At 41.4% G+C, this 13,893-nt stretch overlaps 1 protein-coding gene across 2 annotated transcripts in view; it reads right to left on the bottom strand.

The window, feature by feature from the left end:
• Positions 1 to 401: 401 nt before the first annotated feature.
• The window catches only part of Tmed8 (transmembrane p24 trafficking protein family member 8), a 46,102-nt gene continuing 32,610 nt past the window's right edge, over positions 402 to 13,893 (bottom strand). The window contains exons 3-6 of one of the 2 annotated variants that reach the window (XM_027931621.2): positions 11,406 to 11,535; positions 9,276 to 9,417; positions 8,757 to 9,062; positions 402 to 7,335 (exon numbers count right to left, since the gene is read on the bottom strand). In XM_027931621.2, the coding sequence (XP_027787422.2) occupies positions 7,118 to 7,335; positions 8,757 to 9,062; positions 9,276 to 9,417; positions 11,406 to 11,535 (796 nt within the window). In that variant the 3' untranslated portion in view covers positions 402 to 7,117. The remainder of the gene's footprint in view (positions 7,336 to 8,756; positions 9,063 to 9,275; positions 9,418 to 11,405; positions 11,536 to 13,893) is intronic. The other variant, XM_027931622.2, reaches the window with a different exon arrangement.

Here is a 13,893-nt window from a genome sequence, read left to right as displayed (position 1 = left end):
TGAACATCACTAGGAACCAAATCCTGATTAAAATTCAATTTTCTATTCATCATCACTATAAACTCAATTTTTTCCAAACCTAGCTTCCAGTTTTTTCTTTTTTAGTTGTCAATGGATCTTTATTTTATTTATTGATATGTGGTGCTGAGGATCGAACATGGTGCCTCACACATGCTAGGCAAGCGCTCTGCCACTGAGCTACCACCCCAGCTCTCCCAGTTCTTAATATTCTGCCCTGAATTTAAATGCAGACAAAAGATTTATCATTAATCTTCATCCTCTTTCAAAATTTGTGTAATCTTGATAGGTTATAAAGGAATTCACAGAATAGCTTTCCTTGTGAGATGAAGGGGAGAGAGAAAAGGGTTTGATGTAAATCAAGTGAAAACACAACTCAAATGTTCCAGGTGCACAGTGAAAAAGTTTATTTATGACAGATTTCAAAACTCGGAAGAGAAGACAAAGAAATGCACAAAAGCATCACAAAACTGTTACATAATATAAAAACACTGAGAACTGAGCTATTTAAAGAACCATAGCTCAGGATCATCACTGTATCACAGCAACACACTCAATGCCACAGGGTGATAAAATATGGTATTGTAAAAGAAAAACCTCTCAGCAGGACACAAGACTCAAATACAATTTGGTACAGAGTTCTTAATGTGGAAATTATAGGAAATATTGACAGCATTTCTCATGAGGGTGACATGTAAAACAAGTTGATAAATGATTAGTTAGGATACTTTTATATAAAAAAGACAAAACTGTGATACAGATTTCCTTCCAGACCCCTTTTGTAAAGTCAGCATCAGTGAATGATGTAGCACAGTACAGAAAGAACATCTTCGTGGTTGCCAATTGCTTAAATATTTATCAGGAAAACATGATCGCTTTTCAATCAACTGATAGATCTGAGTGATGGCACGAAAGCAGGACCTCCAGAAACGTGAGCTACATGCTGTGGAGTAGTGGTTTAGGAAATCTTCAAGCACCTCTCTGCACTCCCATCATCCATTCCCAGTCTGCTTTCTTCCAATCCATCACTCTGACTACACGCACTTGTAAATGCTTTCATTTTTTTACAAAGCATCCCAGCGTTTCCTCTGGGAATTTCAAAACACTTCCCATTGTTATTAAGGAAATATGGATACACCAGAGTCATGGGTCATGGGATTGCTTTCTCCAGACTTGACTTGTTCTTTAACATAACTAAATGGAAATAACTCAACTGGATTAAATAAAAGCTAACTCACTTATGGGACAATAATTTCAAAAAGGAACACAATAGTATTTTTAACAGAGAATTTCTTAGTAAAATGTACTGTTCAGAACATGAGAGAAGGAATTAAGATAATGATTTCCAGATGATTCCTGGCCTGAACCTAAGAATCAACAATGACAATCAATAAAAAGGAGCATTACGGACGAGGCATTTCAACCCTGAGTGATGAGGAGAGTTCAGGAAGAGCCCCTTAAGTTGACAGTGAACTGTGAGCTCTTTGGCAATACTATGTACTACGATATTTCAACCCAAACTTCAGAATTCTTCATGAACCTGTATCAGAACTTTAGAAAATATGCTTTGTCCCTGAAAGTCATTTCACCTAATTTTTCATCCTCAAATAAGCCAAAACTATCTGCTTAAAATGATACAAAAAACTGAAATTTCATCAAGTAGCCTATGTGTCTAGATTTCTAGGGCACCTTTTCATCATATATTTGTATCTGTGGCACAAATGCCTTAGGCCTAGAAGAATTCAAGGTACATAAAACAGAAATCAGATGATGAGTTCAAACCAGTGGCCAGGACTACAGACAACGTCACAGCCAGTGTCTTGCCCTTGGACTTGGTTTGTGAGGAATGACAATTTATAAATGAGCCATACCATCTATACTACTGCAGTCTGTAGACTATTCATTGTATTTCCTTAACTTGGAGATAAGGGATTCAAATAGGAGAGGTTCTATGTAACCTTCTTGGTTCAAGCAGGAACAATGAGAAACTTCAGAGGGAGCAGTGATTCTGAAACCTGCTTAACAAAGTTTCTCTTTGGGTCACAAATTCTGCCCTAATGTCACCACCTAAATAATGGGATGTACTTGGGAATGCCCAGAAGTGCTAGATGGATTAGACAGAGCAAAAGACAGCCACTGACGGTCACCTGACACACACAGCCAAAGCAGTACTCGCCTGTCTCCTCCCATTCCCATAGAGGTCACCAGAGGCAGAGCACTGATCAGTGGAAAGCAAACACCCAGGTGTGAGTGATTTTCTTCTGTACCAGGGATAGAACCCAGGGTCACTTAACCACTGAGCCACATCCCCAGCACTTCTTTTTTATGTTTTACTTTGAATCAGGGTCTCACTAAATTACTGAGGTTAGTTTCAAATTTGCAATCCTCCTGGGATTACAGGCGTGTGCCACAGCACCTGGTATCTCATGACTGATTTTCAATACTCATTCCCTACTTCCTCCCAAAGAAGCACATGCGGTAGCTCCCTGAGCACAATCACAATGAATACAAGGACTTGCTCTCTGTCAAGCAGTCTTCACAAGCCTACCTCCTATAACAGCAACGGAGTTACCTTCCTTCCTTCCACCAGACAGATTCGCTTTCTATCTTCAACCACCTTGACTCTGCAGGGGTGGTAGGCTTCTTTATTGCGACAAATTTTGGTTTCTAGGCATTCTTCACTTTGGGCAATGTGGAAAGAAACTTAAAGAGGTTGCTGTGGATCCTTTAGCCCCAGGAAAAAACTCTTAAGTAGAAAGTTTAATGGGGAAGAATGAGAGTAGCCTGCTGTACTCAGTGCCCTGTGTCTGCCCATCCAACACAGGCTAACCATGCCCCTGCGGTCGGCCTGTGGGGGTCTATATGTTACCCAAACCCCCTCCTGTAGTTCTAGGCTCATCTGTGATGTTGGTCAAATGACTATCCCCTTCTTGGCCATATTCAGACCACATCTGGAACTGACTCCTCTCAGCCTCTCTCTAATTCTACCAGTTTTTCCATGGCACTAAATGCTTTTAAATCCCAAAGAACAGAGAGATGAAATGAATCCTCACGTCAGGATTACACTTAGCAGAGGAGACCTACTAGGTGGTCCTGTTGGAAAAGTCAGCAAATTGGGCTTGGGAATCCCCCAGAAAGCACAAGGAAACCAGGAAAGCTCCTGGCTTAGAGAACAATTCCAGTGAATGAAATGCAACTCAAACATTCAATGAAATGGGATAGGAGTAAAATCCCGGGATATATTCCATAGCTCTGCTCTCCCTCCTGTTTTATCCTGATAGCACTCCTTTTGATCAATTTAAAAGGCAGTTCTCCAGCCGCACAAAACTGTTTACCTTGCACCCCTGCCACCCTCTGCTAGAACTAGTCTTTCATGTAAATACAGAGTCCCTCAGCCCCATACCTTACAACCACAGACTGAGGTTAAAGGCAACTTTTTGCAGAGAAGTGGTCTTTAAAAATAAATATAAAAACACAGACTTTAGGGCTTGGGTTTCACCTAATTCTCTCAAAGAGGGAGAGAATTAGGTGGGGCTTATCAAAATACAAAATTTGTATACTGTGAATTTCACAATATATAATCCCATTGATTAATAAAAGGCAGCAAGCTTATGAATTTAACTCTTCTATATCCCTACTAAAACGAAATAATAGATATTTTTAAAAGTTCATTTTGCTTTCCTAAATAGATTAAAATATTTTAAAAAGCATACAAATCAATTAATTAAAAAATAAGCATAGTCTAATTTCAAGTTGCTACCTACTTCAGTGATAAAGGAGGATTGAGTTTGAATTTCAGAGTCCTGAGGGTGTATCATAAAGCAATAGAGATTAGAATCAAGTCTTTCCAGAGCAGCCTCCCAATTACCCTCACACTGAAATGCCAGTTAGAGGGAAAGGTGGCAGAAATCATAGCCTGAGGGAAGGCAGAAAGACAGCATGAATTTTGAAAGATGAAAAGAAGAAGAACCATTACTGTGAAGGCCACGTCTCAGGTAATCCATGTTGAATGAAACAGGTCTGCTAAAAACCAGGGGCACCCTGACACAGGAGAGCTGGTGCTCTCTATGTAGGGAAATTCTCTAACTGGATATTTGTCAAAAGCACAAAAAGTTAGAATCATCTTTATTTAAAAATTAGCACTTTATGATTTTAAGATCTACATGGCATGTGTGTATGTTTATATTTATTTTTTGTTTACTGAAATTTTTCATAGTAAAATGTTGGAAAAATCAACTTTAAATAGAACTTCCTTTCCAAATGCCCCATCTATCAACAAAGTAGGAAAATGAAATGGACTGAAGAAATTTTAGAACTCAACTATTCTGTGTGGAGAATTCCAAGATCTGCCCTACAGACTTTCTTCCAAACTGTTTGTTAATATTTACTTGAGCTCTGGAGAATAGAGTGAGAGTGACAGCCAGGGATCTTCATTTCACTGTTTGATAAACATGGATAAGGACAGCCTGAGGAAGTGGCCACCTTTTAGAATTCGCTGGGCTGTGGGTTCTCAAGTAATTTTACCTGTGCTTTAGTAAATAACTTTTGTCTCTAAAGTTCAATTATTTCAAAAATTTAATATGAGAATAGTAAATGCATTAGACTGTGAGATTATCTTCTTTTAGCTATTTGTGCTAATGAAACCAAGAAACACTATGGAAGAAAAAACAGTAAGGAATGCCCAGGACTTCAAAATGACCAGACAATAGCAGGCACATAGAGGTGATGAAAACAAGTCCCTCAGGGTTCCCTGATACAACAGAACCAGGATTCCAAGAAAATAAGCAAAGAGACTCTCATGACAAAAATAAAAAAATAAATGGTGCATGTTATCCCTGGGAGCTTGCTACCTGTGACCTGATAGCTCCATATTGAGATAAAGTCATAGGTTGATAATAAACAGGAAAAAATAAGCAAGGCTTTCAATGACTGAAAAACAGCTCAGTAGAAAATTATTTTACAAAGACCATATTTGATTAGCTAAGGCATGATTCAACTTCATGATGAAAGAGTGGCCACAAAGCTATGTAACGAATGACCCATGACATATTTGCTCTCCACTGCCCAAATAGTCACTAAAATAATTTCTTACAAGATATATAAATTTTGGCCAGTGTGATCCTCTACAAAACACATTTGCAATGATACAATAATGGAGGTATGATGCCACTCAAGAGAATGGAATGCTATGGCAATCCACAACACCCTATCTTACTTTCGGCTTTGCTCCCAGGGGAACAGAGGCTTAGGACTCATGGTCCTTTGTTCCTGACATAGACACTATTACAGACCTACTGGGAGGAGTCTTGCTGTTCAAGTGACCACTCCTGTAGGAGGATAGGCTTGGGGTGAGGAACCCACACAACAAAGGAATGAGCCAAAGAAAACATCATGAAAAGGTGTCAGAGGAGGCAAAGGACTTTGAAATCCTGGAATCACAGTGATTGGCTAGTCACTGATTGGCTAGTCAATTCCTCTGCACTCAATTCCCAGAGAACAAGTAGGCTCCCTCGCCATTTAGAACTCCTCACAGGAGTGCTGTCTGCACCTACACGTGGGGCAGCCTGCAGTCATCCATCTCTGAAGGGGCAGACGCCTCCCAGAGCATCACAGGACTGACCTGTAGAAATGAACATAGTCACCTCGCAAATTCTCCTACAATCATTTTTAACTCTATAGAAGAGGTGGCCTCAGTGGCTCAGAGCAGATGGGAAGCCTTCTGAGAAACAGAAGAAACTGTTTCAAAGGCAAAAATGAAATGTGCTTTAAAAAATAAATAAATAAATAAATCTGAATATTCAAAATTCAACGGGAGTAACAGACTTCACACAGGAATAAGAAACAAAGAGGAACAGATGACTGCTGGAGTCCTGGCCTCACCCTGTTCTCCTTCTCCCCCAGAGGCCCTGGCACCCGGGGGCTGCCTGCTGCAGCACCACAGCACTCTGGCATTCGTAGGCCTCGGGGTGAACAGAGTGAGGAAGGCTGTTACCAGGGAAATGCAAGCTTTGGTCAGGTAAAGAACATGTACAATCAGCAGCAGTCCCTTTCCTAAGGGACTTCAAACACCAAAAGCTTTTAGCCCTCAATACAAAAAACCCTAAATCCAGAAACTTTGAAAATCTGATTGGGTTTCACTGCATTTAATTCCAAACCAAACAAACAACAACAAAAAAATGTGGTGGGGGAATCTGGAGTGTTTTTTTTTTTCTTTTTTAAACCTCTCTTTGATGATATCCCTCTTTCTTGGATTAAATTTTCTTAAAAATTGAGTAACACTAGAATTTCAAAGGTGGATTCCAAGATCAATTCAGTATCTAATTTCCACCCTTTCTGCATCAACTGCCAGTGCCCTTGGTAAGGGAAACTAGCTCTTGGAACAGAAAGTGATAGAGCCCATTTTTCCTCCCAGAAGATCTTAGGTTACACTGATCATCACTTTAGATTGCATGAAAGTTCTTGCTGTATGGCAAAAACACAGACTTAGGAAAGAGAAAAAAGGAGGGGTCTAGCCATCAGGAATAATAGTACCCCTCCAAGGCAGTGAGGTCTCGCAGCCTGTGCTAGAGAACAAGAATACCCAGCAGGCAGGAATATGGCAGTGGTGAGAGGATGGACAGAGCTTTCTCTGTCCAAGACACTGGGCTCCTTCATGGGCAATGTGCTTTTCCCTCTTCTGGCACCTTAAAAAGTAAAAAGGGTGGGTGCCACTGAACACATTGGCATTATAGGCTCTCAAGAGGAGCAAGCAGCAACCTGACTGATAAACCTTGTACCAACACCAATCTATTTGTAAAAGACATCATCCTACTTCCTTTGAGGCTTTTGCCTGATAGGTGCCTTCAAAGAGGGATTTGCTGGCATCTGAAGCAACAAGAGCATGAGTCAGGGACCACAGAACAGGGGACTACACCACCACCTGCAGAAGCCAAGAAGGGGAAAAAGCTACACGGGGTCAACAGTCAGGCATGCCAGGCAGGACGTGAGGCTTAGGAGCCTCCCGCGGAACTTTCAGCTCTTGTCTATCTAAAACAAGAGGCTCCGGCTGGCAGCCTGCGTCAGCCAGCAAATACAGCCTGCCCACTGTCTCAGCAGTCCTTCAGCTAGTGTAGTAGATGTGGAAGTAGAGAGTCTTGTTGCGTAGCAGAGAGTAGGAGTTGTCAAACTTGAGCAGGTAGATACCCTCTCCAGGGTAGTCATGGCTGCCAGCCTGCACATCTCGGTGGCTGTCCCTTCGATACACAGGCATGACTTCCCCATAGCGACCCCGTAGGGAACTCCTGGAGCCTCTCTCCACATCTCCCACTGGGACAGGTTCTGCAGAAGCAAACAGCAGTATTTGGATATGAGTTCAGAGACTGAACACATCCTACTGGATGGTGAGATGATGAGCCAGGTAACCTCATGATTTCAGTGAGAAGGGGAGGTGCCTTTGGCTTCCTATTATAGGGAACTGAAAAATGTTTGGTGATTTTTTTTTTTTTTTTAGTCAAAACAGTGACTACTGAGTGACACTGGCATTTAGTGCTCCAGGGTGCAGGAGTGCTAAAGTCAGGCTACCTCTCTAACAAAGTAGTGACCCATCCCAAATGCCAATAATGTCTACACTGAGAAACAGTGAGTTAGCCTGATGAGCTCCAAACGTGTCTGGGTATTTCTGGGGGGTAGAATGACATATTTAGATGGGAATATCTAGAAATTCTTTCATTCAGTAGGTGAAAGGACTAGCCAACATGAGTAGGAAATGCAGATAAACATGTTGTACAGAGAGACCCCAAAACTTCCACTTGGTTTCCTAAAAAGCGGCAAATAAGACATAAGGTTCTTCTCTAAATACCTGTAGATTTCCTTGCAGACTCAAAGAAGCAAGCTAAGGAACTGATTTTAAGATTCTATAAAAACCTACAAAAAACAGCTAAATCTTAGAATCTACTCTTAGATTACCTCCCCCCTCAAAATATCTCAGGGCCATCCTGAGTAAACACTACAAGTAACAGCTAGAACAGAGCAGAGACTCCTTTTTTCTTTTTCTTCTTCTTGTACACGGTACTGGGGATTGAATCCAAGGGCACTCTACCAGTGAGCTACACACTAGCCCTTTTTATTTTTTTTTATTTTGAGACATGGTCTCACTAAGTTGTCCAGGCTAACCTTGAACTCCTGCCTCAGCTTTCTGAATAGCTGGGATTACAGGTGTGCAGCACCATACCCAGCTCAGATACTACTTTTGAACTGCTCTAGCCATGAAGTGAGCAGTCAGACAGCTAAGACAGTTTGCATGGAAGAAAAAAAGGGTACATTTAGCAAATTCACTCAGTTTGGCTCCATGTTAAGAATAAATAGCCCTAAAATAAGAGAGAAATGCAACATAACTTCAGGTTTCCACGTGATGTGAAAAACCCAGCTTCTATATACAGAAGCAGTGACTCCTCTCTCTCTGCTCCAACCCTATAGCCACCCCCAGAAAAATGTTGAGGAAACAATTAGGTACTGATTAAAAGGAAAGAAAACTATCAGCTAATGCATCAATACCAACCCTACTGGAATGTTCTCTGAGGGTCTGACTTTGGCCCGCACCTTTTAACTTTAGCTTGTGATGCTGGATTCTGTGCCCACAGTGCTGCTGGATCCCTTCATACCTGCATTCTAAGGAGGACTGCTACAATCCAGGAAGTAGTCACTAGAAGTCAGGCTAAGGTAGAAATGAAAACTGCAAATTATGTTAAAATTAAATTTACCTTCAATTTCCTCCTCCTCTTCTTCTTCTTCATCCTCTTCCTCACTGGAATCACTGACCTGCACAGTTATATCAGTGCTGGTTACAGGGGTCCAGTCAAAATAAACTCCAAAGCCAATGTCATAGTCATCAGTTGCAAACTCCCAGCAGACACGCTTCCCCTCTGGATGAGTGGGTACCCGGATGGTCACCACCTCACCCCGTTTCACCACCAGACGGCTGTTCTTCTCTTTGCCCAGCTTGCTTTTGAATTCCTTCACCTTGGCAAAGGTCCAGATGCATGGAGGAGCCATCAGAGGTGGGGAAACTGAAAGGACAGGAAGTGTGCTATTGGAAAACTGTGGGGAAATGCTCCCACATCCAGCATTTTGCTTAGGGAGGTTGCCACAAAGACATTTTTTGCTACTGGCTTCTCTCACTTCTTTTCATAAGTCATTTTCTTCCCTTCCATCTGCCTACCTTTCTTTACATGTCTATTAGAAATTTAAAAAAACATTTTCTATATTTCTAGAGGTCTTACCTTTCCTGTGGTCCCCCAGAAGATCTGCAGATTCCAAATCAGCTGAAAGAACATCAATAGCTCCTGTATGCTCAGACTGGATCATAACGATGTCTCCAGACCTTTGTGGAACTTGGTACTTGGCCATCTGCACATCAGAACTCTGGTTAAAGGACACACTTAAGTGGCAGATTCCAATTAACCTCTTTCTAAATGAAAGTGAGCCCATCCCTCCCCTATTTCTCCCACTACCCCAATTCAAAGCTTAACATGCTATTCAATATTCCTTTTTTTTCCAAGTACAAGTTGCTAATAAATTCTTCTTTTTCTAATTTTTTTTTTTAAGTATGAGTAATTGAACCCAGGAGTCACACGTGCTAGGCAAGTGCTCTACCACTGAGTTATATCCCCAGTCCTTTTATTCTATGTTTTTATTTTGATACGGGGCCTTGAAAGGTTGCCCAGGCTAACCCGGAGCTTGCCATCCTCCTGCCTCAGCCTCCCAAGTAACTGGGATAGACACCACACCATGCTAAATTCTACTTTAAAAAAAAAAAAAGTTCCCTGGGTTAAAGATTCTTTCTTGTTCTTTCCTACCTTTTTCAATTTTACAGAAGTGTTTTTGCTCCATACCCTTTGCACAATCTTTCCCCACAAACATCCTCTCAGCTTGCTCCTGCCTTTGGCATCCAGTGTTCTGGGCCATGCCTGGTCTCACCTTAGCCTGCATAGCACTGTCTGTGGCTTCTCTCATGCCAGTGCTCCCATCATCTAGCTCATCTCCCACTTTGCCACACAGCCTCTGGCTACAAGATTTACTTCTACACTGAGGCTATGTCCTACTCAAGGGTTACTTCTATATGACTATCAGCCAGTTCAACAAAACGCTGCATAGAGAAACTGATTTCCAGTCTCAGTCTGTTCCCCCTCCCTCTCATTTTCACTCTCCCTCTCTTTTCTTCTTCCCTCCCTCTCCTTCATCTACACCTCAAGCTCTCACCCTCATCATTACTTTGTTCTATAAACAATTTCATCTTAGAGCAGCCCCAGGATTTGCATTTGAAGAGTGCACTTGCTCCCCGATACCTGACATGCATGGACGAATACATATGGCACTTGATACCCAAAGCCCTCGCTAACCCATACAGTAGCCTACTATGTCTCTATGCTGGGTTTCCCTTCAAATCACTCAGATTGTTTCATGGTATTATGCCTTATTTCCTTCTCCAGCTGGGACACACCTACTGAAATCTACACCTACTGCCCACTGGGGAAAGTGCAGCAGCGAGTCAGCAATACAATTAGGAGGCTGGAATTGTATTTGTGAGAAACAAATAAATCAAGTTTACAATGCATCCAGGCTAGGTTTTCACAGTATCTGTTTTGGCAGAAAAAGCACTCCAGTTATTATCTCCATTGCTAGATGAAGTGAATCAGACTTTGACTAGTGTGCTGAAGGAATCCTTCCTTTTCCAAAAGGTTAAGCAACAGATTTCATCTGCAACTCATTTAGCTGCATAGCCGTAGCCTCAGTTTCCTCATTTGGTAAATGGGGTCACAATGGTATCTATCTTGCAAGGCTGTTCTCAGAATAAATAGTGTTGTAGATAAAAAACTTATGTAAACCATAAAGCATTATACAAATGTTATTATAATGCTTGCTGTTTTTATTAAATAGTGATTGTTATTATAATACCTATGCTAATAATAATACAAACAATCCCTACCATCCATATCTCTATGGCAAGAAGACCTCTGTGGCAAGAGGACCACTGCTTATCAACACAACTTTTATAGAATCTTTACCATAAATACTAAGTAAAACTTCCACAGAAAAGTGAGACTAAAATAGTCCAATGCCAAGGTCCTTCACATCAAGAGGATTTTAGAGAACACTGAACACTTAACATTCCTTCCAAAACTTCAGTTTTTGAAAAGGTACCTATTATGTGCTAATACAATAACAGGCCCTGTGGGAGATACAGATAATCATTCACAAAACAATTAAGAGTGAAATGCTATAAAGGGAACAAAGAGAGAATTCTGGAAGCAAGGTCACTATGGTTTCTAACTCCAACCCTTCCATTATGTATCTAAATTTTGGTGCCCCAAACTCCTCTGTATGAGACAGACCCAGAATATGCTCCCTACCTGGTTGTGGACGTGGGCCTGGTCTGCAGGCAGCAAATGCTGTTCCACCAAAGCTGGAGCCTTGGAGGGATTGGTTGCTCCCTGCAGATCTTCTGTGGCATCCTTACTCACTGGAGATACCATCTGTGGCCTCTCAGAAGAAGAGAGCATGTCAATTCAAGGGCTCTTCAGAAAGGCACAACAGTCTTGGAGAAACTCTGGAATAAAACAGCGTTCAAAGGATACCCCACCCCCACTCTCTGCCTTCTGCATTTAGGCCATTGTCACTTCAGCTCCCCGCTGCCAGGGGCTGAACTGGCCCACAGTAAGGCATTGACCACGAGTGGGCACATGGACTGACAAAGCTAGGTCCCAGGCTCTGAGAACCATAGAAAACAGCTCCGTCATCTGACATGGATTTCCAGTCTGATTTTCTTTGTTGGTGTTATTTCTATTATTTATTTTAACAAATAAAAATCGTACATATTTATGTGTAAAATATTATACACACACACAAACACTGTGGAATGATCAAATGAGGCTAATTAATATACCCATCACCTCACATAATTTTTTTTGTGTGAGAACATTTAAAATCTATTAGCAATTTTTAAGCATAAAAAATTATTATTAACCATAGTCACCATAGTATGCAAAGATCTCCAGGACTTACTCCCCCCATATCACTGAAGCTTTGTACCCTTTGACGAGCCCCTCCCCATTCTATCCTGTGCCCTGACCTGTGCATAACCACCATCCTACTCTCCGCTTTCATGAGTCTGACTATTCCTCACTCTGGGACGTACTCCACAAGATTTCAACAGAAGTTAGACTCTGAGTTTGGTTCTATACAGTCACCAGAAGGAAGCAAGGGGTGGGAGGCCTGCCTAAGTCAGAGGCTGATGAACAGCAGTGCCAGATGATCTGCAAGGCCGTCCCTCTCCACAGTTACCTCAGGGGCAAAGTCTTTCAGCAGCTCCATTTCATACCCAGGATATCCCAGTTCACTGCCAGAGGCAATTGCTTTTTTTTTTGCTGGGGATCAAACCCAGTGCCTCCTGCATAACCAGCAACCCCTCTCCCACAAAGCCGCATCCCAGCCTTTCCTTTTAAAGCCCAATAATCAACTATCCTAATGACTGAAAACACAGCTATGTGAATAATTGATTTTGAAGAGGCAAAGGAATGATTCATGGGCCCCTCCATTTCTCTGGCTTCAGAGAGACTAGAAAATGAATTAAGTGTCAGGGCTGGAGCACAATACCCCAGGTCTTTTGAAAATCTGCTGCCAATAAAAAGTGACATGGCAGGTTGGGGTGTGGCTCAGTGGTAGAGTGCTTGCCTAGCATGCATGAAGCACTGGGTTCAATCCTTAGCACCGCATAAAAATAAAATAAAGATATTGTGTCCACCTAAAACTAAAATATAATTTTTTTTCAAAGTGACATGGCTTTTTAGAGCAACAGTTATTAAGGATAGTCTGGGGATCCCTGCGGTCCTTAGGACCCTTCAGGGAGTCTGTAAAATCAAATACAACTAAAATCTGTGTTTTCATACTAATAATAAAATATTATTTCCCTTTAACTCTTACTGTCAAGAGTGGGCAGTGGAATTTTCCAGAGACATCTGACATTGCAACTTGAAGCAGAGATGAGAATCTAATTGAGCTTTTATTAAATCCAGGCATTAAAGAGATTTACAATGTCTACATTACTATTACTTTGGAAATTAGTTGCTTTTCTTTTAAAACGTGTTATTTAAACTAATACATATAAAGTTAAAAACTTTGTTGTTTTTAAGTGAATGAATAATTATTTTCCAATTTTTCACTTTAATTTCTAATATAGTAAATATTGATAGATAAAACTTGTCAGGTTGATGAAGGTGACTTAGGAACAAAGCACCAGGCAGCTAGCACATGAAAGAAACACCCATCAGGCACTGAGGGAACCGCAGGGTCTCCTGGCCAACCCTGGATCTCAGCCAGTTCCCCCCACCAACTCCAGTGGGACAAGGGACTCTAAGAGACCCTTTTCCTGTCCCAAGCCCTCCCTTCCTGCCCTAAGCCCCATCAAATTCCAGTCCTGTGGATCCCCTAGGCGGTTTCTCCGCAGACCCTCTTATCCGCTCTGTCGGTCTGACAGAGTTCCACCCAGGAGTAGGATCTCAATAAATCCTCATAAGAGGCTTTTTAAATCTGCCTTCTTTTGGTCACCACCATGGCCTGACCTTACAAAACTCACATAAAAAAAAAGTTCTTTGGGATCCACAATAATATTTTAAAGTGTAAATATTTGATGCTCTATTTTAGGGCAACATTTCTTTATTTCTTCTTTTCTCCTTTGTTAATGTAAACAAGAAAAGTAATTCTTAGTTTATAAATTGTCTCTTCTTCAGATAAACAGAGGCATCTTTTGGATTATCCAAGGCCTTCCACCTATATCACAGCAATCAAGAGAATCAGGCTTGCTTGAGTGATCCAGTGTAAATTTTAAATTGGTCTGCGAGT

Source organism: Marmota flaviventris, chromosome 2, assembly GCF_047511675.1.
Source record: "Marmota flaviventris isolate mMarFla1 chromosome 2, mMarFla1.hap1, whole genome shotgun sequence".
In the NCBI taxonomy this organism is placed as follows: Eukaryota; Metazoa; Chordata; class Mammalia; order Rodentia; family Sciuridae; genus Marmota; species Marmota flaviventris.
Note: the sequence above shows the minus strand (reverse complement) of the source record. Positions and strands in the feature narration are given on the sequence as shown.